Source organism: Eublepharis macularius, chromosome 8, assembly GCF_028583425.1.
Source record: "Eublepharis macularius isolate TG4126 chromosome 8, MPM_Emac_v1.0, whole genome shotgun sequence".
NCBI lineage: Eukaryota > Metazoa > Chordata > Lepidosauria > Squamata > Eublepharidae > Eublepharis > Eublepharis macularius.
The window spans coordinates 22,415,950-22,440,760 of record NC_072797.1 but is presented as its reverse complement, the minus strand read 5'-3'; the positions used below and the strand labels follow the sequence as shown (position 1 = coordinate 22,440,760).

The following is a 24,811-nucleotide window of genomic DNA, read 5'->3' as shown; positions in this document are numbered from 1 at the left end:
GAGAGCCAGAGTCCAGCTCGAGTTCAAGCCGCTCGGCTGGGGAAGATGAGCCTGGCCCGGGAGGCAGCGGGGCTCCTCCGCCGGGGCTCCCGGCTCGGGGCGAGGCTCCCCTGGAGGAGAGGTGAGCGTGGCGCAGAGAGAGAGAGAAAGGGGGCCTCTCGGCTCCTCGGGCCCCCGCGCTAGGGCGCTCGGGTCGCGCCTGGACGGCTCCGGCCCGGACCCTGATTCCGGCCGCATCCCCTGGGCAGCACCCGGGAACCTGCGTCCTTCTCCTCTCCCAAGAGGCGTGAGGCGCCTCTGAGGACGTGCAGAGCGCGTTTCCTGAAGACTCGCAATTCAGAGCTCCCGCGATGAGGCTCCCAGGAAAGAGGTTGTAAACAGGGTTGCTGACTCCGGGCTGGGAAATGCATGGAGATTTATTGGGGGGGGGGGGTTGAGGGGGGAGACCTCAGCTAGGACTACCGTCCTCTAGGTGGGGCCTGGAGAGCGCCTGGAATTACAATGTCTCCAGAATACAGAGTTACATTACTTGGAGAAAATGGCAGCTTTGGGGGGTGGGGGTGGAATTTATGGCATTATACCCTACTGAGGTCTCTCCCCAAACGCCGCCCTCTTTAGGCTCCACCCTCAAATCTCCAGGATTTCCCAAGGCAGAGCTGGCAACCCTGCACCCAGCCCCCTTCCTTGTCCCCTCCCACCACGTTCCCCCACCAAGGGCACAGAGGAATGTGGCCCCTCTCACACAGGGCAAGAAAATCACTCTAGCCACACAAGGAAACTTTATGTTTAGCTAACTGGGAATTTCAAGCATCTTTTATGTAAAGATCATGATGGCCTTTGGCCATGAGCAAAAATAAATGAGTGGGAAATTTGGGGATTTTAATCAGGATGTGCATATGCATGTGTTTGGAGTAAGGAAGCCAGAATAGCTACTGTCCATTTTTATTGTTGCTGAATACAGTGCCCACAGTGTTCTTGTCTTTTACTGTATATTGAATAATCCAGTACAATTACCTGACCGTACTTGCATAGTGTGTTCTATATGTGGATCTGTTATAGATACACTTTTATTTAACAAAATTTATACCCTGCCTTTCTGCCCTCATAAGGTTCACCAAGGGAGCTAACAAATTAAGACACAATAAAACATCTTAAAAACCATTAAAACCAACAAAAATGCATCATTAAAACATACTGAAAACCAACAATTAAAATATTGGGCAGGAAGGAGGGGTCATTGAAGGAATACCAAACCAAACAGGAAAGTCTTCACCTATGGGCAGAAGATGACAATAGAAGGAGACAGATGTGTCTTCCTGGGGAGGGAATTCCACTTCTGAGAAGGCCCTCCCCTGGGCTGCCATTCTGTCAGAGTTTGTGACAGGTGTGTGGGAGGCAGCGGCAGACAAATTGATACGGAAAGCATTCTCTGACTATAGAAATACCTCCAGAACTTCTCCGCTGTTTACCATTAGGGTCTCCCAGGGGTGGTTTCTCATCTATAGTCTAAGCATGGGGCTTAACTTCGTCCCATTAGATTTTCAGAGTTGCATTCCTCACACAATTCACCTTCCCACCCCTGCTCATAGGGGTAGCTAGTCTAAATTCACATGGCACAAATTGTATTTTGTAAATTATTGGATCCCAAGTTAGATCTCGGCAGTTAAACATGACGATGGTCAGCCATATCAAAGCAGCTTTTAAATGAAAATTTATTTCATTGCTTAATGAATATTAAAAATTCTAATCGGTTGCATTTTTATTAGAGTTACGTAGGCAGCAGGAGCTGAAAAACTCTGCTTGCCTGCATTCAACAATGCCGCCTTGTGACTTTGTACCTGAAAAATATGAGGTAAGCATGTAATGTACTTATTCCTGTTCTTCGTGGACAAGAGCAGTTCTTGGCGTTGTACAGTGCAGCTTTCAACAGACTTACACCCTCCTATGTGCGTTGACTTTAATGGGTTTCAGAAAGGCCTTGCTGTGTGTTGGATGATACTGGTATCCTGCCACTAGTCCTTGGCAAAGCTCTGTACTAATACTACATATTCCTGTAGTGTATGCAGGTACTGGGCAAAGACAATAGATGGTTCAGAAGCATCAGATTTCAAGATGGTTTTAGTTCAAGCGGTTTCTGAAATTTTGTGGTGAAGTTATTGATACAATGGGGATCTCAGCTTTAGAATGAGAGAACTTTTTTAAAAAAAATTATTCACGTAAAAAAAGTACACAAATAGAAACACAATTAGCCCCCCTGGAAAGTGTAAAAGAACATACTAGCGTTGGACATAAGGACAGTCAAAGAGAAAACCAAAGTCTATGGTCTTTTGCCTGTGCTAGGATCCCTCTGAGTTACAAATAATCAAAGACGGGATTCCAGATTTCTTCATAACTGCTCCGTTGTGCACTATGCTGCGAGCTACAGAAAAAGGGATTGTGCACAATTTTCTCCAAAACACAAATCTCCCAACGTTTCTCATGCCATCTATCCAAGGAGGCTCCAGCTAGATCTGACCAAAAGGCAGCGATCACCAAACGACCCGCTGCTAATGATTTGGAGATAAGATTTCTTGTCTTTTTGGGAATTTGGATAGCATTCCAGATATCAAATATAAACAACTTCGGAGAGAAGGGTAGATTAACTTTAGTAATTTGGAAAATTGCCTTAGAAACAGCCAACCAGAAAAGATAAATTTGAGGGCATTTCCACCATATGTGAATCGGAGAGCCTTTTTGCCCGCAAAGCAAAGAATGAGAAAACTTATACCGGTTTGTTTTTCTGCCTGCAGTCCTATCCCTATGAGCGCATGCTGAATATCCGCAAAGGGAATGTTTCCCCATCTCATAAAACCTATTACAATAAACCATTGCTGCTACATCAGGGGCACATGCAGTGGCTGTTTGACTATGAAGGTCGTAGGTACCTCGATCTCTTTGCTGGGGTCGCCACTGTTGGTGTCGGTCATTGCCACCCGTAAGTATGTGATTAGGCCAGCGGGCGAGTATGTGGTCTTTAGCTTGATCATAGTCCCTGGACTGTAAGTGCCATCTGGCAGGGAGTGAGAAAGCTGCTGTGATTTCATAGTAGGCCCAGGCCAGTGGAGAGGATGTAGCTGACATTGGCTTAGCTACTGTAATATCACTGATGGCCATCTTGCAGTCGGCAGAAGGACTTGGGAAGATGCTAACATTTGAAATCTAAAGACAATGCATATATATACATATTGCCTGTACACAATGGACTTTCAAATTACACCTCATTTTCACAAGTCAGCTGAACATTTGGAGCCTTTCTGTTAAAACACAGAAACCAAAGGCAGTGTAAGATATTGATACAGGTTTTCAGTTTGTGGAGAACCCCTTTTTTCGCCCCTAGACAATCTGCTATAGAATACTGTGGCTCAGATCTTTTGGCTTGCTTGTTTGGCAAATGTGAGAAGTTACAATGGATGTAAGGGACTTTTATTTCTTTGGTTTTCTTCCCTATGCCATGGGCTTAATTGCAAGAATCTGAATTGACAGTCAGTGATTTCACAAAATATTTTTAAAATTGCAGCAGAACCCAAAAAAAGTGTGTTGCCATAAATTATTCCTTAAGCTATTATCTTTCCAAATGCTTACAGAAAAGTTACAGCAGCTGCCCAGAAACAGCTTGGTCGCTTGTGGCACATATCCAGCATCTACATGCACCCAGCAATTCAGGAATATACGGAGAAATTGGCTTCACTGCTTCCGGATCCATTAAAGGTATTTAGATCTGAATACCGAGAAACTTCATCTTACGATTGGGAGGTTGAGTTATACCTTAGTTCTGGAACTGTAAATCAGAGATGGAAGTCTTTTTTAAAATTTAAGTCAAGTGATACACTGAAAGTTTCAGAAAGTATAGGTGAATCAAATGTCTAACCAGTGTTCTTTGTTCTAGGTGATTTACCTAACCAATAGTGGTTCTGAAGCCAATGACCTGGCAATGCTTATGGCAAGGGCTTATACACGCAACTTTGACATAATTTGTTTCAGGTAGGTATGTGTTGGGTGGGAGGGGCTGTGGCTCAGTGGAAGGGCCTCTGCTTTGCAGGCAGAAGGTCCCAGGTTCAGTTCCTGACACCTCCAGTTAAAAAGACCAGGCAGCAGGTGATATGAAAGACACTGTAGAGCTGTGGCCACTGGGAACCTTAATAAATAATAACTGCGCTTATATACCGCTCTTCTAGATAGATGAATGCAGTTAACATAGTCAGTGTTATCATTATCCCACAATATGGCTGGGGAGCTGGGCCTGAGAGGGGTAGCTCACCCAAGACCACCTGCTGAGCTCATGGCAATCGTGGGAGTTGAACCAACAGAGTGCTGATTTGGAGTCCAACCACTTAACCACTATGCTACAGCAGCTCCCAGGTGTATGGGGGCCTGATTTGGATTAGAGACCCTAAACTTTCCCATGTGCCATTTTCCACTCTTCTGTCATTCCACAGAATATGTAAAAATAAACTTAATCAGAGACATATTTTTATAAAGAGAAAAAGCATAAAATTGGAATTGTTTGGAATGGTGCCTTAATAAAGGAATAAGGCTGTAGTTTATGGCTCGGTTTGTTGTAAGCATATCTTGTTTTTACAGTGTTGTTTTCTAATTTCTGTAATCCGGTTTTTGCATTTCTTATGTCACATCTTACACTGTTGCATTCCTAAATGTTATAATCTGCCTTGAGCGTGAGGAAGGTGGACTATAAAAGTAAATAAAGAAATAAACAAGCAGCCTGAAGAGTCACTATTCACCCCACTCGGGAAACATGTGTGTAGCCTATTAGTACATGCTATTTATCCAAATGGGGCAAATAGTTGCTCCTCAGTTCTGTTTCAGGTGGTGCAAATGTCTTGGGGTGATGAGAAGCTTAAGTCCTCGAGTGCTCCAGTACTGATCGGAATTGCGCTACCATGCACCTGGGAATGAGATCTCAGCATGGAATTACCAGTGCATGTCTGTCATAAGGATCTATAGTGGACCTATGAGATACACAAGGACTTCCTAACATGTGATTAGACCTTTGAGGTTGCATCAGGCAAAGAATATATTATATGGATGCTTCTTTGTTCAAGCAGATGGGGAAAACTGTCATTTGGAAAGCCTCTGCTCTTTTCTGAGAGTGGATCTCCTTGTGGCAGGGAAATTCCACCTCTTGATGTCTTGGTCCCTTTCACTTGCTTGTTTCTCCTTTCATCTCATTGCTAATGATTCCCAGGTTTTTCCTGTTGCTTCCCCTGATCTCACATTTCAAGTAATCTTGAATGTGTAATCTGCCTTGAGTCTAGTGGAAAAGGCGGATTATAAATAAATAAATAAAACAAGTCTTCTTCTCTTTCTAACTCCAATATTTGTTTAAATCCAGTATCGCCCATTTAAAGCATTTATAGCGTGCCTTAAATATCCTGATTATGGCTTTTTGCTCGCAAACTGGAACAGCAATCTTTTTGGTACCAGTAAGAATAAATACATTCTTGTCAGTATACGTTTTAAACTAGCCTTCAAATATGTTGCTATTTATGCATCCCAATGCTCCTTTCAAAAGTATTGTAAGCAGGGGCCATTTCGTAGAAAAAGAGCTGGAGGAACTCATTAGAATAACTCCTTAGCATATGACACACCTCTTGCCATCACGGGAAGTGTGTCATTAGTATAACTGATTTGCATATGCCACACCCCCTGATATCACCTATTCTGGCTGTTTTGGACCGAATCCTGGCCATTCAGGGCTGAAATTGGGCCCAAAATGGCAAAAAGGGGCTGAAAATGGCTGAAAAGAGGCCCCAAATGGTTAGGAATGGGCCGCTGATGAGCGGGAGAGTGATCCACCACCCATCAGAGGCCCAATCTGGGCCGTGTTGGCCCCAATCCAGGCTGAAATGGGCCCAAAATGGCCGAGAGTCAGGTGGGCAGGGCCACCTGGCATGTGACCTCTTTGGGGAACTGCCAGAACTAAGTTCCTGTGCGTTCCCACTTGAAATGAGCCCTGATTGTAAGTAATGTATATCTAATGTATACCTGCCCTATGAGCACAGCTTTGTGCCAAGTATCTTGCTGTTCCTCTCCCTGTTGAGGGCAGATGTTTTAGAGAGGAAACCAGTGGGCTTAGACTGGAGTAACTCTGCTTAGGATTGCACTGTGTATACTCTACATCTGTCAGTCTTAATATCTGTTTAGTCAAATGCCGCTATGTCGATCTGTTCTAACTCATTTGGCTTTTAGAAAATGCTTGACTAGGAGCTTCCAAAGGACAACACAAGTCCTGATCTGATAGCGTTTCTATAAAACATGAAAATCCAATTAATATTCGGAATCGTGGAAGCATACTTTTAGATTGTATAGCATTCTTTTTTTTAGGTATAATTTGACCAACTTCTGTCCAAGTTGCTGGATACAAGCTTTTGAGTTCACAGAACTCTTCCACAAAATTGGCATTCAAAGCAAACAAAAGAAAAAAAATCAGGATAGAGGATGTTTGCACAAGCAAGCTGATGTTAGTTTGGTAAAGACGAGTAAAGTTAAATATTTCAATTTATTTTCTGGTTTATTATCCATTATTTATGACCTGATTTCTTTTTTTTTTTTTGCTTTGAACATGAAGAGGATTTCTGTGAGATTCAGAAGCTCTCTGTGCATTAAGATTTCCTATCACTTTCTCAGGGACATTTTTGCATTTCCTACCAAGGTTCTAGTTTTTAAAAAATTACCAAAGTCACTTGAATGGACTTGAAGACGGTTTATTGCTTCTTTTCCACAGAGGAGGATACCATGGGGGCAGTCCATCCACGTTGGGTTTGACATCCATTGGAAGTTACAAGCACTGTGTTCCTACTGGCTTTGGCTGCCAAACAGTGAGGATTTTACTGCTTTGGAGGGGATACCTGTTGCGCATGAAGATTTGGTTTAGGTGTCCTAGTTAAAATGTTTAGTACTATACCGGATAACACTTTTGCACCAGTGATACAAAATAGATTTGTACCTCCAGCTTAATACCAGTTCACTAAAGAGATGAGTTACTCTAAGCTCTTTGGTACACAATTTAAAAGGCAGATTGAATTTTTTAAAGCAAATACCTAACACTGGCTTGCTATCAAAATGCAGATATATTTGATCATTTCCAGCAGTTCACACAGTTTGGCTTTGAACTGTCTCTCGGCAGCTTGGCAAGTGTTTCTTATTAAAAATAAAATTTGTGCCAAAATTTGGATCAAAACTTCAGATCGAAGACAGAAATTTTAATTTTAAAACTTTTTGTTTTAGTGGGCTCTTCACCCACTTTTGCTGGAATAGTAGCATCTCTTTGGTGTGTTCTTCTTTATTTCTGTCCTTCATTATGTCTCTGTAACTGCAGTTGCTTACTGTTTCCTCCCTTGGTTCTGCCTCTGTGTGTGTGGGGAGTGTTGTGTGTGTGTCACGTCGCATCTGATTTATGGCAACCCTGTAGGGTTTTCAAGGCAAGAGAAGAACAAAGATAGTTTGCTGTTACCTGCCTGTACATAGTGACCCTGGACTTCCTTGGTACTTCTCATCGGAGTACTACCAGGGCCAACCCTGCTTAGCTTCCAAGATCTGTTGAGATTGGGCTAGCCAGGGCCAACCAGGTCAGGGCCCTTTCCCCTGACCTGGGCTTTGTCTTGAATTTCTGCTACGATTGTCTGGCTCAAGATCCCTTTCTTTTTTGGAACCCTGACTAGTTCTTCAGATTGGCCACTTGTATTCAATGCACACTATACTATGATGTGACCCCCGTCTGTGCAGGACCCAGTCACATAGTGATGGAGACGTAAAAGGCAAAATTTTAAACAGAGGACTTTAGAGTGTCTTGGCACAGCTTTGGCATGCAGGCGAGGACAAGCGAGGAGCAGCTGGGCTATCATTCTGTGCTTGGAAGCAGGTTGGGATGGCGCATATGCTGACAAACCTGTTGGGTGCCTTCTTAAGGTGGCTGCACTAACTGGGGTGCTAAAGATTTTGCCAGTTGCTGTTCAGTTATTAAATACAAAAATATGCTTTGATGTAGGTATATATTCTATTTGAAACTATTTTAAAAAATGAATCTAAAGTAGATTTGAAAATCTGCAACAGCAGGGGTGCTGTCCAAAGGGGAACTGAGAATTTTTGTTTTGTGAATAAACTGCTGCTTACCGTGTTATGCCGTGTCATCCACCTCTCTCAATTAAAAAAAGACTAAGGTTAGCAACCTTCAGTCATTAAAGAATGAAGACATCAGAAAAGTATAATTTATTTTTAATTTAAAAAATTCAAATATTGTCAAATATTCCATGAAGCACGCTGCTATGTAGGCATCATTAAAAATTTCATTATGGGCTGCTTCCACATGGAGGTGCTCAATTTTTTCTCTGCTGGCATTTGCAATTCAGCGTCCGATCACCCATTTGGTTTCAACAATCTTCCATGTCTATGTTTATGTTGCTGCAACCTTTGAAGTAAACCTCCAGATTCCTTTTTGTGCTTTTCAGACAATGCTGCCGGATGTTTTTAATGGCCCCTGGGGTGGAAGCCAATGTCGAGATTCACCAGTGCAAACAATTCGGAAATGTAGCTGTTCTCCAGGTTGGTTTGGTGTGGGCAAGGTATTGATTTCCCACATGGAATCTTCCTTAGGTCTCCTCAGATGGATTAGGGCACACAAGTTGTTATCATCTCAACATTTAATGTTATGCTTTCAGCTGAGTGGTAGTAGTGGTGATGTCTCTAAGGTGGGGCCCCATGCGCCCAGTTGCATTGCCGCACGCATCCTAAATATCAGGGCTTTTTTTCTGGAAAAAGAGGTGGTAGAACGCAGGACCACACAATGATGTCACTTTGGGTCAGCTGGAACAAGGGGGGAGTTTTTTAAAGTTTAAATCGCCCTTGGCAAAAATGGTCACATGGCCAGTAGCCCCGCCCCCTGATCTCCAGACAGAGGGGAGTTGAGATTGCCCTCCGCAGCACAGAGCAGCAGCACGGAAGGCAATCTAAACTCCCCTCTGTCTGGAGATCAGGGGGCGGGGCCACCGGCCATGTGATCATTTTCAGGAGGTGCCGGAACTCTGTTCCACTGCGTTCCTGCGGAAAAAAAGCCCTGCTAAATATGTTGTTGATGATCATATGGTGCTGTCTGGATCCCTTGTTGTTCTGCTACTATCCAGTCAATTTTTCAGTGGAAAGGTGGGGCTTCTGATTACGCTTGTTTCGTTTCACCTGTACCATGTTTCCTATATAAGAAATAATATTTTCTCATAACATTTGAGAGCTTTGCTGGGAAAACGGGCAGCAGCTCAAATTTTTTAAAAAATAGCACTTGGAATACTTACTTAGTTGCTTCCACAAGGAATGTGTAAGGGGAACATGGAATGGCTGCTTGGGTTTTGGTATCAAGATAATTTGTGTGTGTGTGATATCTTCTGATGAATAATACAAACTATTGTTAGTTCTAGAGTTCTGTAGATCGCTTTCTCTGTCTTGTTGTGTCTTAAATATGCAAGTAGAAATGGAAGAGGGGGTGGAAAACAATGCATGTCACTTGTAGCGTTGGGAGGAACTTCCAAATCTAAACAAAAATCTCACCAACCTTGTATTATGTGCTGGGCAAAATATATAGTTGGATCCCACCAGCCTTTTTGCTCGGTCTAGTTTGATTCCCCTTCTTATTACAGCCCCTGGCCAACAGAGCTTTTGTCCATGCACGCTCCATGATCCCCAGAATAGCCTCTTTTAGTGATCACGGAGATCCCTCTCCCTTTTTCACCAATGGAAAAGCTGGTAGGATCCAACCCATGTATAGATTCTTCAGATGTTAGCCAGATGCGCAAAAGATACTTTTTCCTCTAAAAGTAGTGTTTAGAAGTATTTACTGGTCTTCATCACACTGAAGAGACGTCGTTTGTTTTTCCAATACAGGATCTTGCGATGCAAAGGAGCGTTACATCGAACAGCTCAAAGACACGCTCGCCACTTGTGTGCCAAAGAAGATAGCGGGATTTATTGCTGAGCCAATTCAAGTATGTGATATTCCCCCCCCCCCCGCCCCCGAGGAACAAAATTCTTCAGTGCTCTTTCACAGTGTTGACTGGCTCTCATAACTCACCTTCTTTCAAAACCATCTTCGCCTTGGTGAGCTGTTTGGAAAGCTCTTCCGAAGTTACTCCATTTTCTTCACAGGAGAAGTATTGCCAGCAACCCTACATGCTGCGTTTGGTTTTAAACTGAGAGCAGGTTTCTTGATAGCATCAGTGTTCTTGTTCAGGCGAATATTCCCAACTGAATAGTCATCTGGAGATTTCAAAGGCACCCAAACCCGCACCTGTTTAAAATAAAATGCAAAGCAAAGAAAGCCGCTGAGGAGATTATATTTAATGGGTTGGATCGAACTGATTTTGCTACTGCTGGAAAACAGAGAGGACCAGACTTCCTTGACTACCCAAAACAGCTGAGATGGAGATTAAAGGACCTGCGTGGATAAAAGCCATGTGGGACAGGGCTGTAGTAAGGAGGAGAACTGGGGAAGATGGAGCAGAGAAGCTGGCTGTGTTACCGGAAGTGGTCTCCTTGCAATAAATATAATTTATGGGGGAATTAGCAAGCAAGGAAGATGACTATACGAGAGGCGGTAACTGGGATCTATCACCTGTGTATACCAGGTCCCTTCCGAAATTAGAACAGCGAGTCTGGTGCTTAATATCAAACAATAACTTTTATTGAACACAAGAACTTAATGCACATACATACAGGTTACTGGGGAAAATAATTACACACACACACAGAGCCCTAGGAAGTGTAGCCAGAGATTGGGAATAGAGAGAGAGGGAGTCAGTATATCTACCTATCCTGGAGAGTAGTCCAGTCTGTGGTGAGGAGAGAGAGCGAAGCTTCAAACATCCAGCGTCCTCAGCCAAGAGAACAAGAGGCTCAGAGCAAACCTCAAGGGAACAGCGCTTGTGGATCCGGAAACGCGTTCAGTTTGAATGGGGCTAAGGCTCTGCTTTTATAGGTAAAATGTGCCCCGAGCTGGAGGAGAGTCCTCCTAGCATTTAGGAAAAAGGCTCCAGTGGTCAGTTCCTGGGTTAGACAAAAGGCTTGATTGCCTTGATGGATAGCTGCCGGGGTGTGTGAATGCAGATGCAAAACTAGTTCTAGCACTGCACAAAACGGACAGTGTTCTGATGAAGTCCACTGGAGCTAGGTTAAGTACTTTTAGGGAGGGAACGCATTGTGCCAGGAACGACTGTCTATACTTATGAATGTCATTTGATTAGCTCCTCAATCAAGGACAGGAGATCTCATCACGGAAGGAGGGAAGGGAATGTGCTAAGTGGGGATGACTCTGCAAGACGTTCGTTGCACTGGACCCTTCCGGGGCTGGGATGGCAGTAAATCCAATCAAGCCTCAATCACTCCGTATTCCAGGGCAGCATTCCTTGCATGCCTGGTTCTCCCAGGCGGGATGTAGCAACGGCAGAGGCTCTCTGGTGGCTATACGGTAGCCGTTTTAAACTCCAGAGGCTTGTACACTTTTAATATTACACGCAGCTATGTGAAAACTGCTGTACAACTGGCGAAGGCCGGGCTGACTGCTTACAGCTGGATCCAGCCCAATATTAAGAAGGATTACACAGCAATTAAAGAACTGCTTAAGGAAGAAAGGGAGAAACTGAATGGATTCTTTGTGGCTGTTTACACTGTGGAAAATGTTGGGTCCTTACCCATGCCAGAGTCTGCAGTCAAATTGAAGAGATGAGAGATGAAGTTCTAGGTCTACTGGTCAAATTTAAAACTATTAAGTCTTCAGTTTTGGATGGCATACACTCGAGGATTCTTAAGGAACTCAGGTATGAAATTGTTGACCTACTAGCTGGTATATGTAACTTGCCACTAAAATGCTCCTCTGTGCCAGAGGACTGGAGAGTGGCAAATATTATACCAATTTTTGAAAAGAGGTCTAGAGGGGATTCAGGAAATGACAGGCCAGCTAGCCTAATCTTTGTTCCAGGCAAATGAGTAGAAAATGTTCTTACAAATAGAATCACTGAGCATATCGAAGAACAATGTTGGCTAGGGGAAAATCAGCATGGCTTGTACAAAGGAAAATCTTGCTTCACAAACTTTGGAGTTCTTTGAGAAGGTTAACAAACATGGATGAGGGCAATCCTAAGGGACCGTCTCTCCCTGTATGTGCCCCAGAGAGTACTTCATTCAACCGGAAAACATCTACTGGTGGTCCCTGGCCCTAGGGAGGCTCGGCTGGCCTCTACCACGGCCAGGGCCTTTTCGATCCTGGCCCCAACCTGGTGGAAGCCTCTGTCTGAGGACACTCAGGCCCTCCAGGATCTTGTGTCATGTAGGCGGGCCTGTAAGACAGAGATGTTTCGCCAAGTATATGGTGGAGGCTAATTTTAGCCTATCATTGCCGAGCCTTCCACCAGTCTCCCTCTACAAGGGTTATGGAGAGTCCACTGACGCTGGTTGCCCAAAAAGGGGTACAGTATTTTATCTGTTGCTGTTTTTATGATAGATTTTAAGTTGTATTTTAATCAATGTTGTACCCTGCCCTGAGCCTGCTTGCAGGGAGGGTGGGTTAAAAATGAAATAAGTAAATAGATGTTCTGTACTTAGACTTCCAAAAGTCTTTCGACAAGGTACCTCATCAAAGACTCCTGAGTAAACTTAACAATCATGGGGTAAGAGGGTGAGTCTTCTTAATGGATTAGAATTTAATTGAGTAACAGGAAGTAGAAAGGAAGGATAAATGGACTCACAGTGGAAGGGAGTGAACAGCAGGGCCCCATAAGGGCCGATTCCAGATGACTAACCTTAAGGCGTTTCATGCCGCCCTCTTCCGGATCGCGACGGGGAAAATGCGAAATCGCGACATGCAAAACTCGCACGAGGAAACACGATATTTTGCATTTTCCCCGTCGCGATCCGGAAGAGGGCGGCATGAAACGCCTTAAGGTTAGTCATCTGGAATCGGCCAAGGACTGGTATCAAGACTGGTGCCATTTAATTTGTTTATAAATGATCTGAAATTGAGGCGAGCAGTGTAGTGGCCAAGTTTATGAATGATACTAAAATATTCAGGATGGTGAAAACCATGACAGATTGCAACTGCTCCAGGAGGATGTCTGTAAATTAGGTGAGCAGGTGACAGTGTGGCATATGAGGTTCAGTGTATGTAAGTGGAAAGTGATGCTTACTGGAATGAAAAATCTTGACTTTAAATTTGTGCGGATGGAGTCTGAGCAGACTGACACAAATGGAGAGATCTTGGGGTTGTGGTAGAAAGTACAAAAAAAATTATGACTCCGTGTGGGGCAGCAATGAAAAAGGCAAACCCTGTGCTGGGGATCATTTAGGAAAGTGATTGAAAATTAAACACCCAATATTGTAATGCCCCTGTATAGATCTGAGATGCGGCCTTGTTTGGAATATTATGTGCAGCTCCGGTCACTGTGTCTCGAAAAGGACATAGTAGAGCTGGAAAAAGTACAGAAGGCCACGAAGATAATTGGGACTTTGAGCACCTTTCCTATGAGGAATGACTGAAGTGTCTGGGACTTTTTAGTTTAGAAAAAAAGACCACTGAAGGGGGGCATGCTGGAGATTTATAAAAATGCATGGGGGAAGAAAGTGGATAGAGAGAATTTCCCCCCTCTCCTATAATACTTGAATTCAGGGGCACCCAATTAAATGGATGGGCAACAAATAATTAAAACTGTGGAATTCACTGCCAGTGATATTTTGATGGCCATGAACATAGATATAGCTTTATGAGGAAATCAGACAAGTTCATGAAGGACAGATTCATCTGTGTCTACAAGCTATAGTGACTAAAGGGAATTTCTGTGTACATTCAGAGGTGGTAACCTTTTAAATACTAATGTTTGTAGGTAGCATCAGCAGAAGCCCTTGGCCTCAAAATCCTCTTTGTTGGCCTTGGGAGAAACAAGATTCTGGCCTAGAGGATCCACTGATCTGATTCAGCAAGGTTCTTCTATTATATAAAAAAGTTTGAAATCCATCTTTTTGCCAATAGTATCTCTGTCTGCTTTTAACAGGGTGTCAATGGTGCAGTTCAGTATCCCATGGGATTCCTTAAGGAGGCTTATGAACTCGTGCGTGAAAGGGGAGGTGTATGTATTGCAGATGAAGTAAGTATTGGAGCAGAGTTCCCCTGTCCAGAGGGATGTCTATATTGCAGTGTGCACACTTGGCTCCTATATACGGGATGTTTTCTATTCTTTTGACACAGATTAGAGTGGCAGGACTCTAATCTGGAGAGCCGAGTTTGCTTCCCCACTCCTCTGCTTGAAGCCAGCTGGGTGACCTTGGGTTGGTCACAGCTTCTAGGAGCTCTCTCAGCCCCACCCACCTCACAGGGTGATTATAGTGAGGATAATAACAACACACTTTGTAAACCGCTCTGAGTGAGCATTAAATTGTCCCAATGGGCGATATATAAATTGAATGTTGTTACTATTCTAGGAAGTTGTCTTGAAAACAATAAGCAACTTTGTTTGAATTTGTTCTTTGAAGGTTCAGACAGGATTTGGTCGCACCGGTAGCCATTTCTGGGGATTCGAAGGCCACGGTGTGATGCCTGACATTGTTACCATGGCAAAAGGAATTGGTAATGGCTTCCCTATGGCAGCAGTCGTCACTAAAGCAGGTATGGGGTGTGTGGAGGGGATCTTGTTTCTGAAAAAGCTGTTTTAAATCCAGTTTGGTATAGTGGTTAAGAGCACGGGAACTCTTAATTTGGAGAGCTGGGTTTGATTCCTCACTCCTCTACTTGAAACCAGCTGGGAGACTTTGGGTCAGTCACAGCTTCTAGGAGCTCTCTCAGCCCCACCCACCTCACAGGGAGGATATGAGGATAATAATAACATACTTTGTAAACCGCTCTGAGTGTGGCATTAAGTTGTCCTGAAGGGTGATATATAAATCGAATGTTATTGTTGTCATCATCATCGTCTTCATAACTGTACTTTAGGGTTTGGATTCTGCCTCCTCTAGATACATCATTTGTCTCAACAGCTTGGGAGATGCTTGGTCTAATTATGAATGTGGCCATTTGGTTCACTGTGAGTGGTTCACTCCTTTACACGGAAAGCGTGGCTGCCTTGATGTTTGCACGGCTTTATGCATTAAACATTTTTGCAGCTGGCACTGGATAGCAGCTCCCCAGTTAATCTGTACAGTTTATATAGCAACCGAAGCAGCCTGCTCATTTTAAAACAAGTAACATTGAACGCACGAAGCTGCCTTATGCCGAATCAGACCATCAGTTGATCAAAGTCAGCCTTGCCTGCTCAAGCAGTGGCTTGAGCAGGCAGTGGCTTTCCATGGCCTCGGGCAGCAGACTTTCTCGTCAGCTATTATCTGGTCCTTTCAGATGGCAATGCTGAGGATTGAACCCGGGGCTTTCTACATGCCAGGCAGAGGCTGTACCACCTGTCAGGCTATGAATGACAGGATATGGTAGACAGGTCTCTGTACCATTGCAACAAGAAGTCCAAGCTCTTGGTTAAATGGTTTTATTCAGAAATCCAATCATTTCCATATATATGTCCATAGAATTACTCAGAGGCAGGAAAGCATCTAAGCGGTACACGTTTCCTTGATAGGAATAGGAACTTGAAAGCGCATAGGAACTCTAAATACGCAATCATTTCCCCCCCTCCCACTTAGACCACTGGTTTGCACGGGAAAGGGTCTGGGAACTACTTCTGGAGTTTATACATCAACCTAGACAGGACAAAGAGACATAAGAGTCAATGGCAACATTGCATTGCAAGGTCACTTCTGTGAACTTCAAAGGAAAAAAAAAGATAAGACAGCTGCGTTCTCAGGCTGCTAGAGGGAGAAACGAAAGTGATAGAGCATTTGCAAAATGAAATCAAGGCACAGCATTAGCAGTGGTTCAACACACAGAACAATGGCATGTATGGGGTACAGACATGACACCACCGAGCCATGGCCCCTCCCCATTTTAGCCACAGTCCAACAGAAACTTTTCTGTACAACTAGATAATGGCTTTTGTTTGTATTTTTTGCCCAGCAAATTTGCGGTCCAAATTCAGACTTAAGCCTATTGAAATGAATGGGTTGTACTGGAGTGTGATTTTGTTGTACAAAAACACACATGCACATATGTGCTGACAAGCAGTGGAATCAGCTGCCTAGGGATATGGTGGGTTCCTCCTCATTGGCAGTCTTCAGAGAGCAGCTGGACGAATACTTGTCGGGGATGTTTAGGCAAGAGGCTTTCAGGGCAAGTGATAAGCAGAGGTGGTTTTGTCATTGCCTTCCTCTGCCAAGTCTTCCTCTGTGGTTTCCCATCAAAGTACCAAACCTGCTTAACTTTGGAAATCTGACAAGATCGGGCTACACTGTGCTGCCTTCCCTCCCAAAACACACACAGAAAAAAAACCCCAATAACATAGAAAGCAGATTCACTTTGGAATAATCCCCAATGAATACTGTGGGAGGGTCTTCTGAGCAACATGCCTAGGATGGGGTCCACAGCCTCTAGTATTTCATCCTTTGGGTCACAGTGATGTGGCCATGAGTGGGTCACTGGATTTGGTATCGGGGCTCTAAGGCAGACATGGGGCGCTGGCATCTCTTTCTGAGTTTCCTCCAGGATCCAGCTGTGGAGCAGGGAACAAACTAAGGCACCTCTAAACCCCTTCGCCTGGAGCTGAACGCAGCCACCAAAGGCGCCCCCCTTAAGGCAGCAGAAAGGTAATAATAATAACAACAACAACAACAACATTCGATATATTGTTGAAGGCTTTCACAGCCGGAGAACGATGGTTGTTGTGGATTTTCTGGGCTGTATAGCCGTGGTCTTGGCATTGTGGTTCCTGACATTTCGCCAGCAGCTGTGGCTGGCATCTTCAGAGGTGTAGCACTGAAAGACAGAGATCTCTCAGTGTCAAACAACAACATTCGATTTATATACCGCCCTTCAGGATGACTTAACACCCACTCAGAGCAGTTTACAAAGTATGTTACTATTACCCCACAACAAAACACCCTGTGAGGTGGGTGGGGCTCCAAAGAGCTGTGACTAGCCCAAGGTCACCCAGCTGGCTTCACGCAGAGGAGTGGGGAATCAAAACCGGTTCTCCAGATTAGAGTCCCATGCCCTTAACCACTACACCAAACTGATACCTGGTTTTTTTTAATTTGTGAGACTTTACAGTTTCAGAGTTCCTCTCAGGTTGTATCTATGAGCAACCAGTGAGCCCAGACACAGGCTAAAATAAAATATCAGTTGATTGAATACAAGTCACAGAGAGTGTTGATAAGCATAAAGCATAATAGACAAGAAAAAACAAACAAACCTTTTCTATTGCTAGCTAACAGCTGCCTGTCTAAAAACACTTTAAAGCTTGCTACCTAAGCTTCTCTGATGGAGCTTCTTAGCTGGTAGGTTCTCACCGTTAGGTTCAGAAAAGGAGTCTGTTTCCATGACATCCAGCTCAAGGGATATTGATGACAAGAGGCATAGAAGCAATCTTCTCTCTCACTTGATGGTAAAGGAATAATGCCTAGACAAGGAACAGTGTGTAGCAGGCAGTCATCTTTTCAGGCCTGCCAACGCCCCCCTAGCAGCCAAGAGCCAGTCAGGACTCGCTTGTTTAATTGGCCTTGCTAGCCATGTGAAACTGGGGAGTGAAGACGGGAATGGTGGGAACCAGTCTCCCAAGGCCAAATCTCTTGAGAACTGGCAGAGGCCTGCTGATGTTGGAAATTTACAAGCCAGCACATTTTTTCTCGGCCCGGCGGCCAGGCCGGAGTCAGGCCTACAACAGCTTACAGCCTGAACCAAAGTTCAGTCACTTTGGCCAAAAGCTTAAGGCTTAAATAGGCCCGTTCATTACATGCAGCACCAGTTTTTAATTCCTTGAAGGATTACAGTTTGATTTTTAATGCTGAAATGTTGTTGTTGTTGTTTTAGAGATTGCAGATTCCTTGGCTCAAAACTTGCACTTCAACACATTTGGAGGAAACCCCGTGGCCTGTGTTGTTGGCTCTGCGGTTCTGGATGTAAGAAAAGTCCTGAGGCCTGTTTCTGTTCTCTAATGAGTTCTGTCTGGGGGGAAATCCTATCTGCATGTTCCTTTGCCATTGCTGAACTCTCTCTTAAGTCCCCGTGTTGAGGGATGTTTAGGCAGCAAGCAGAAAGATGGGGCAATGAACACACAACTCAAGATCAGGGTTCTTAGCTACAATTGTGCTGAACTGAGTGTAAGATTTCCTGCCTGGAATGAAAATGGACATTCGCCTGGAAATAAGACAGGCGTGCTTGCTCCAAGTCACGTGTTTGCTTTTACCCACAGTTCTTGCTTTCAGTTTATAGTGTCTGTCTGTTTATCTGGATATTTATCCTGTTTTTCTCCTCAATGGGGATCCAAAGCGGCTTGTGACATTGTTCGCCCTTCTTCTGTTTTACCCTCACAGCAAAAACACTGTGAGATAGATTAGGCTGGCCTAAGTTCAATCAGAGCTTCCGTGGCAGAGACGAGATTTGAACCTGGGTCTCCCAGATCCTTCAGTGGCTCTAAGAAATTTTCCCAGCAGGACAAATAGCAGCTCCCCATGGTTGTTTCAGAGTGGGGGAAAGCACTGGGCGAGGGCAGAACTTAGGCTCCCTTTTCTTGTGTGCCACTGTCCCAATCTGAATCAAGGCCCCTGTATGTTCCTGGGCATGTGTTCTGAGCATGGAAAATCTCTGGGTCTGGGGCAGACATGAGGACTTCGTAGCAAACCCATGAATGGGTCCTAGCAATTGGCTTCAGGCCTGCTGCTTTAGTGGAACCTTTCCTAACTCTTCCGTGCCACCGCTCCAATCCCCATTGGCTGTGCTGTGCCCATTCCTCATTACTGCCCCTAGACCTTTCCCACTAAATTTGTATTGTAGATTTCAGTTTTCTGGGCAGGGACCTCATATTGCTTCTATTCTGTACTGCACAAGCAATCTATATTGATGGTTGTTGTGGATTTTCCGGGCTGTATCGCATGGTCTTGGCATTGTAGTTCCTGACGTTTCGCCAGCAGCTGTGACTGGCATCTTCAGAGGTGTAGCACTGAAAGACAGAGATCTCTCAGTGTCTGTCTTTCAGTGCTACACCTCTGAAGATGCCAGTCACAGCTGCTGGCGAAGCATCAGGAACTACAATGCCAAGACCATGCGATACAGCCCGGAAAATCCACAACAACCATCGTTCTCCAGCCGTGAAAGCCTTCGACAATAAATCTATATTGAGCTTGTAAGTGCCACAGTCTTGTCCACATACTACGCTTGTGTGTTACGGCTGCCCAATCAATGCCACTTCACCATGTTTGATGCTTTCTTTCCTACCCATGTTTATGTGGTCAGGCAATAGCAGAAGACGGCTTGCAGAAAAACAGTGAGGCTGTTGGGACTCACCTACTGCGGGAGTTTGCTAAGCTCCGGGATAAGTTTGAAATCATTGGAGATGTCCGTGGAAAAGGGCTTATGATCGGGATCCAGATGGTCAAAGATAAGGTCAGGAACAAACTGCTTAGGAGTTGAGTGTGTGTGTGTTGAGATGTTTTCCTGTACCACCTGCCTGAGCATTTGCAATGTTGCATCTAAGGGCTGGTTCGAATGTTCTAGTCCTTCTGCAGAGGCCCCCGTAAGCTACCTCGGTCTCGTGGACAATCTCAGTGCTGGGACCAAACATTTTTGGGGTGGTTGGTGCTGGCACAGACGCTCACCAATCAGGTCCAGTCCTTTCGATAATTGCAAATGGTATATAAGCTAGAAAACCACATGGAGCACCCATGTGCCAGTATTAATTCTAGAAGCTTCCAGATTAAGGGACAAGCACATTTGAATCGGAGTTAATACAGCGCCTGCATGTGGTGACCACCAGTAGTGCAGTCTGCATCCTCAAAGCAATGGCTTCCTGGGAATTTGTGAATAAATGAGATTGGAAAAACTTATCCCTGCAGTGATGTTGTTGCCAGGATGTTCGCTAGCCAGGCATTTTTGTACCGAGGTGGGGAGCTGGTGCCAAGGCTTCACGTGGTTGCTGGTTTGAGAACATCAGATACGTTTTTTACTCACTGACTCCATGCAAAAGTCCAGATACTTATGCTCCAGTCTATGAAGTTTTTTTAACCAACACATCAAACTATAGGGCTGGGTACAAAAAAGCCATTGCACTGATTTTTGCAGACGATTTGCCAGTCTCAGGTTAGAGGGCTAGGACTAGTAACTTTGCTTGTGTCTCTTTTGTCATTAACTGCTTTCATAAGGAATTGTGACGAAAGGAGCCACATGAAGCTTGTCTTTTGTTCACAGGAGAGTCGCCAGCCCCTTCCAGCTGAGGAGATGAGCCAGATCTTTGAAGACTGCAAAGACCTGGGGGTGCTACTTGGGAAGGGAGGAATCCATTCTCAGGTACTCAAGTTTCAGGGAGACATATTTAGCTGCAGAATCCCTCTTGGTGATGAGCACAGGAAAATGGCTCCAGTGCTATAAATGATCAAAAGGGAGTGCAAAACTGAGCAATTCCTGCACCTTAAGATACTTGGGTGCCTCCTCTCCACCAATGTACATTAGGCGAAGTGCAATACAAGGGAACAGTCTTAAGAACAGACCAAGTTTAGGGCCCAGTACCAGGGTGTACCAGGGCAAGTGGGAAGCCCTTCCTGGGCAACAAGAGAGGAAGTAATAAAAGAGACGCCAGTTGACAAGTAAAGGGATGCTGGACTGCTTGAAACAGGGAAACCGAGGCATCTTTTTTTTTTAATTTGAGGAGCAGTGTAAGGGATTGATAAACTCTTCAAAATCACAATTATGATGTCCAAGGAAAGAATGCCTTCCCAGACCACCATATTTTGACCCATTCAGGTCCCCATGATATTGGAGGCAAGAACTGCTAGAATCTAGCTGCTAGATCGTGCTTTTAGTATGTGTCGAGTGGAGCATTCAGAATAGGACCTGCCTTGCTGCAGGCTGTTAAGAGCCCATAAACTGGGCATGAAAGCGTAAGAACATTGGAAGACCTTGCTGGGTCAGGCCACTGGTCTCTCTAGCACACACAGCAACTGAAGGGCCAAACGCAGAAGCTACGTGGCCCCCTGCTGCCTCCCAGTACTGGTATTCCGAGGTTTGTTTCCTCTGTAGACAGTCATTCCCTCCATTCACCATGGCTATTAGCCATTGATGGATTCTCTATGACTCTCTCTACCTCCCCCTTTAAAGTTATCCATGCTCATGGCCATTGCTATCTTCACTGGCAATGAATTCCCGTTTAATTAATGAAGACCTTGTATTCCAGCAATTTCACTGGGTGCCTCGAAGGTCTAGTATTATGGGAGATGGAGAAAAAAAACCTCCCTTTATCCACATTCCCACTCCATGTAAAATTTTATTAACCTCTATCATGTCATCTCTTTTCTACTCTGAAAACTCCCAGGCTCACCAACCTTTTCGAATAGGAACAGTGCTCCAAACCCTAACCATCTTGGGTGCTCTCCTTTGTACTTCTTCCAGCTCTTCAATAACCTTTTTGAGATATAGGGATCAGAACTGCGTATTTCAAATGAGGCTGCACTATACCTTTATACAAGTGCATTACAACACTGGCCCTTTTATTCTCAGTCCCCTTCCTAATAATACCCAGCATGGATTTTTGCCTTTTTTGGTGTTACCACACATTGGGTTGACATTAGAGATGGACACAAACCGGAAAAAACAACAACCATGCGGTTCGTGGTTCGTCACATTTCACAAATCATGAACTTTCACGAACCTGCCCCAGTTCATGAACCAGTTCGTTTTGGTTTGTGAAAACGGCGCTTCTTGGCCACCAAATCACCACTTCTGGGTCAGCAGGAGGTCACTTCCGGGTCAGCAGGTCTGCAGAAAGCCCAACCTCTGTTGCCTAGGAAACTGATTGATTGGCACCAGGGTGTCTGCAGTGATAAACCAAAAAACGAACCGCCCTAAAGTTCATGGTGGTTTGTCAGAAATGGGCTCTGATGAACCGCTGGTTCACAAACTGGCCTGGTTTGTGATGAACTTTGGTTCGTATTTCGGTTCATGCCCATCTCTAAGTTGAAATTTTCATTAAACTTTCTACTACAGCACTTAATATCTCACCCTGTCTCAGTCAGTTGAGACTACTTCAGTATATATTTAAAATTAGAATTTTTGTTCCAATATTATCACTTTACTCTTACCTACTCTGAAGTTCATTTGCCACATGGTTGCCCACTCACCCAATTTAGAGGTATCCCCCTGTAGCTCTTCCACAATTTGCCTTGGGTTTTCACCATCCTGAATGATTTGGTACCATCTGTAAACTTGCTCATACCCAATTCCTAATCATTTTTGAACAAATTACTATCACTTCTGCACTGGGGGGCGGGGCTACTACAGCCAAAGGAAGTGTTATGTTTAGGGCTGTGTCTACAGAAATACAGAAAGAACACACACTTTGGTTCTAGGTGGGTACCTATGTTGGCCTGCAGCAGATGAGCAAGATACAAGTTCAGCAGCATCTTCCAAAGTATAAACTTTCAAGAATCAAAGCTCCCTTTGTCAGATACCATCAAGTATCTGACAAAGGATGCTTAACTCTCAAAAGTGTATACCTTGGAAATCTCAGTGGTCTTTAAAGCGCTACTAGACTTGAATCTTACACTTTGGTTCCAAGCACACAAGTTTCTAACTTTTATCATGCACTGATACACACTAGCTGTTCCTCCCACCTAACTTTACTTTTCTCTCTCCGTTCAAAGACATTTAGAATTAAGCCTCCAATGTGTATCACCAAGGACGATGCAGACTTTGCAGTGGAAGTTTTCCATGCGGCTTTAACCAGACATAAGGAGAAAACGGCGACTGCAAAATAGTATTCCCTCGAATGTGAGCTACGCCGGCTGCTGCTGCTGAAATGTTGCAGCTGCCTCTTCACAGGTTCTGTAGTAAGAAACGATCCAATTGCCAGGGGATGTGAGAGACAGAGACGCACAGAGAGAGACGCATTTAAGTGGCATGTGTTTATATCTGTATAAAAGCCAGATCCTCTGAGCAGGAATTGCCTGTCTGCAGAGGGCTTTTAAAAATACTATATCCTGTCAATGCATGATTTGGATGGGGGGAGTGACGTTCCCCTTACCCCCTTCAAGCAGCTGATCAGTGGAATTTCAGCTCTCTCAAAAGGACGCCCCCATTCCAGCAGCCTGTGTGTTTGAGCCTGAGTGCAAGATGAACACTCATTGCATCTTCTCCAGTGTTTACCGTAATGGGAAAATGGGTGGAATAGGAGGTGAACATGTCAGATGTGAAGAACTATTGTTCCTGAGACTGCTGTCAAGCAAGGTTCCTTTTTAAAAAAAAAATTAAAAACAAATAGGGTTGGGCTTTTTGATGCTGGCATGTAGCCTTATGCTGTAGCCATTTTCTGGCATTTGCCTGTGGCCTTGTTTTGAGCTCTTTAAGATGCCTTAAGCTTGCCTAAGGGCAGAACTTAAAGGATGCCGTCTCTTTCCTCACCGCATTCACTTCCAAATAATGAGGCACAAGAGCAGGTTGCACATTGTAGCAGTCTCTCTCTTAGATAAAATAACTAGGGCTCCAGTGTTCGAAGGGAAGGAAATGTAAAACGTAATCAAGTTCGCCCTCTAAAGTATTTACCTGTAGGTGTATGGGGATCCCCCAGTTCCTTCCCTGAAGTTAGGATAACTTCAGACAGAAGATCCTCGTTGAGCCTGGCAAAGAGCCTGAGAGACAGGCAGAGAAATTACAGCCACAGAAGCACATGAATCTGTAACTTCAGTGTCTTCATTCCAGAAGGCCAGCCACACAATACAAGAATCCATCAGCTCTTGTATGTCTGTCCCAAGCAGATGTTCTCTAAACATAGAAAACATTGAGCTGGAAGGAACCTCAAGGGTCATCTAGTCCAACCCCCTGGACAATGCAGGAAAATCACAGCTATTCTGCCTCCTGCCCGCCCGGGTGTTTATGCTCTATGCCCAGAGTAAAGGTGGGAATTAAAAGCTTTTGCACTGTCATACCAGCCTTTCTCAGCCCACATATATGATGTCTACTGGATTGCCTCAGTGCCTCAATAAGCAAATATATGGTTGGCACAGTTTTGTGTAATGGTTAAGAGCGCAGGACTCTAATCTGGAGAGCCGGGTTTGATTCCCCACTCCTCCACTTGAAGCCAGCTGGGTGACCTTGGGTCATTCACAGCTCTCTGGAGCTCTCTCAGCCCCACCCACCTCACAGGGTGTTTTGTTGTGGGGATAATAATGGCATACTTTGTAAACCGCTCTGAGTGGGCATTAAGTTGTCCTGAAGGGCGGTATATAAATTGACTATTATTATTATTATTCATTATCCTTAAGCCTCCTGAAAGCACAGGCAAGAAGGTAAAATTTAATCCTTTTCAGCTCTTTTACAAGAGCACAGTTGTTTTTGTCCCTCTCCCCTAGAGATTTGTATGAGCATGAGGGGACTGTACAGCCAGTGAAAGAAGACTACTGGCTTTCTGTAGCTGAATGAGTCGGCAATTCTAAGCGATGATGATGATGTATGCTAGAATAACATAGATCAGAAGGGAGATGGGTGAATCAGCGGTCCAGAAGGAGGCAGGCAGAGAGAAATTTAACCCAACGGCTACAAGGTGGGTGGAGAATTTTTTTAAATAAAGAAATAAGTGCACAAATAATTACATGGAATTATCTTATAATAAAACTGCAATGTACACTAAAATAATTTATTTCTTCA

At 44.4% G+C, this 24,811-nt stretch overlaps 1 protein-coding gene across 2 annotated transcripts; it reads left to right on the top strand.

Annotated features, from left to right (window-relative positions):
* On the top strand, positions 1–24,788 carry AGXT2 (alanine--glyoxylate aminotransferase 2). 2 transcript variants are annotated; one of them, XM_054986561.1, is made up of 14 exons: positions 1–121; positions 1,767–1,852; positions 2,790–2,974; positions 3,624–3,747; positions 3,926–4,020; positions 6,782–6,875; positions 8,505–8,598; positions 9,928–10,028; positions 14,082–14,174; positions 14,560–14,692; positions 17,993–18,081; positions 19,415–19,564; positions 20,366–20,464; positions 22,813–24,788. In XM_054986561.1, exons 1-14 carry the CDS (start codon positions 46–48, stop codon positions 22,924–22,926), a joined length of 1,533 nt encoding a protein of 510 aa, XP_054842536.1. In that variant the 5' UTR covers positions 1–45; the 3' UTR covers positions 22,927–24,788. The 2 variants fall into 2 exon arrangements, with proteins under 2 accessions (XP_054842536.1, XP_054842537.1); XM_054986562.1 differs by lacking the exons at positions 1–121; positions 2,790–2,974 and having other exon boundaries at positions 1,781–1,852; positions 22,813–24,786.
* Positions 24,789–24,811: the final 23 nt, after the last annotated feature.

Excerpts from the sequence above, each read along its gene's own strand:
- AGXT2 (XM_054986561.1), top strand. The coding sequence starts at position 46 with ATGAGCCTGGCCCGGGAGGCAGCGGGGCTCCTCCGCCGGGGCTCCCGG. Across the intron at positions 14,175-14,559 it reads GTGTATGTATTGCAGATGAA|GTTCAGACAGGATTTGGTCG; the intron begins GTAAGTATTGGA and ends TGTTCTTTGAAG. Across the intron at positions 18,082-19,414 it reads TTGGCTCTGCGGTTCTGGAT|GCAATAGCAGAAGACGGCTT; the intron begins GTAAGAAAAGTC and ends TTATGTGGTCAG.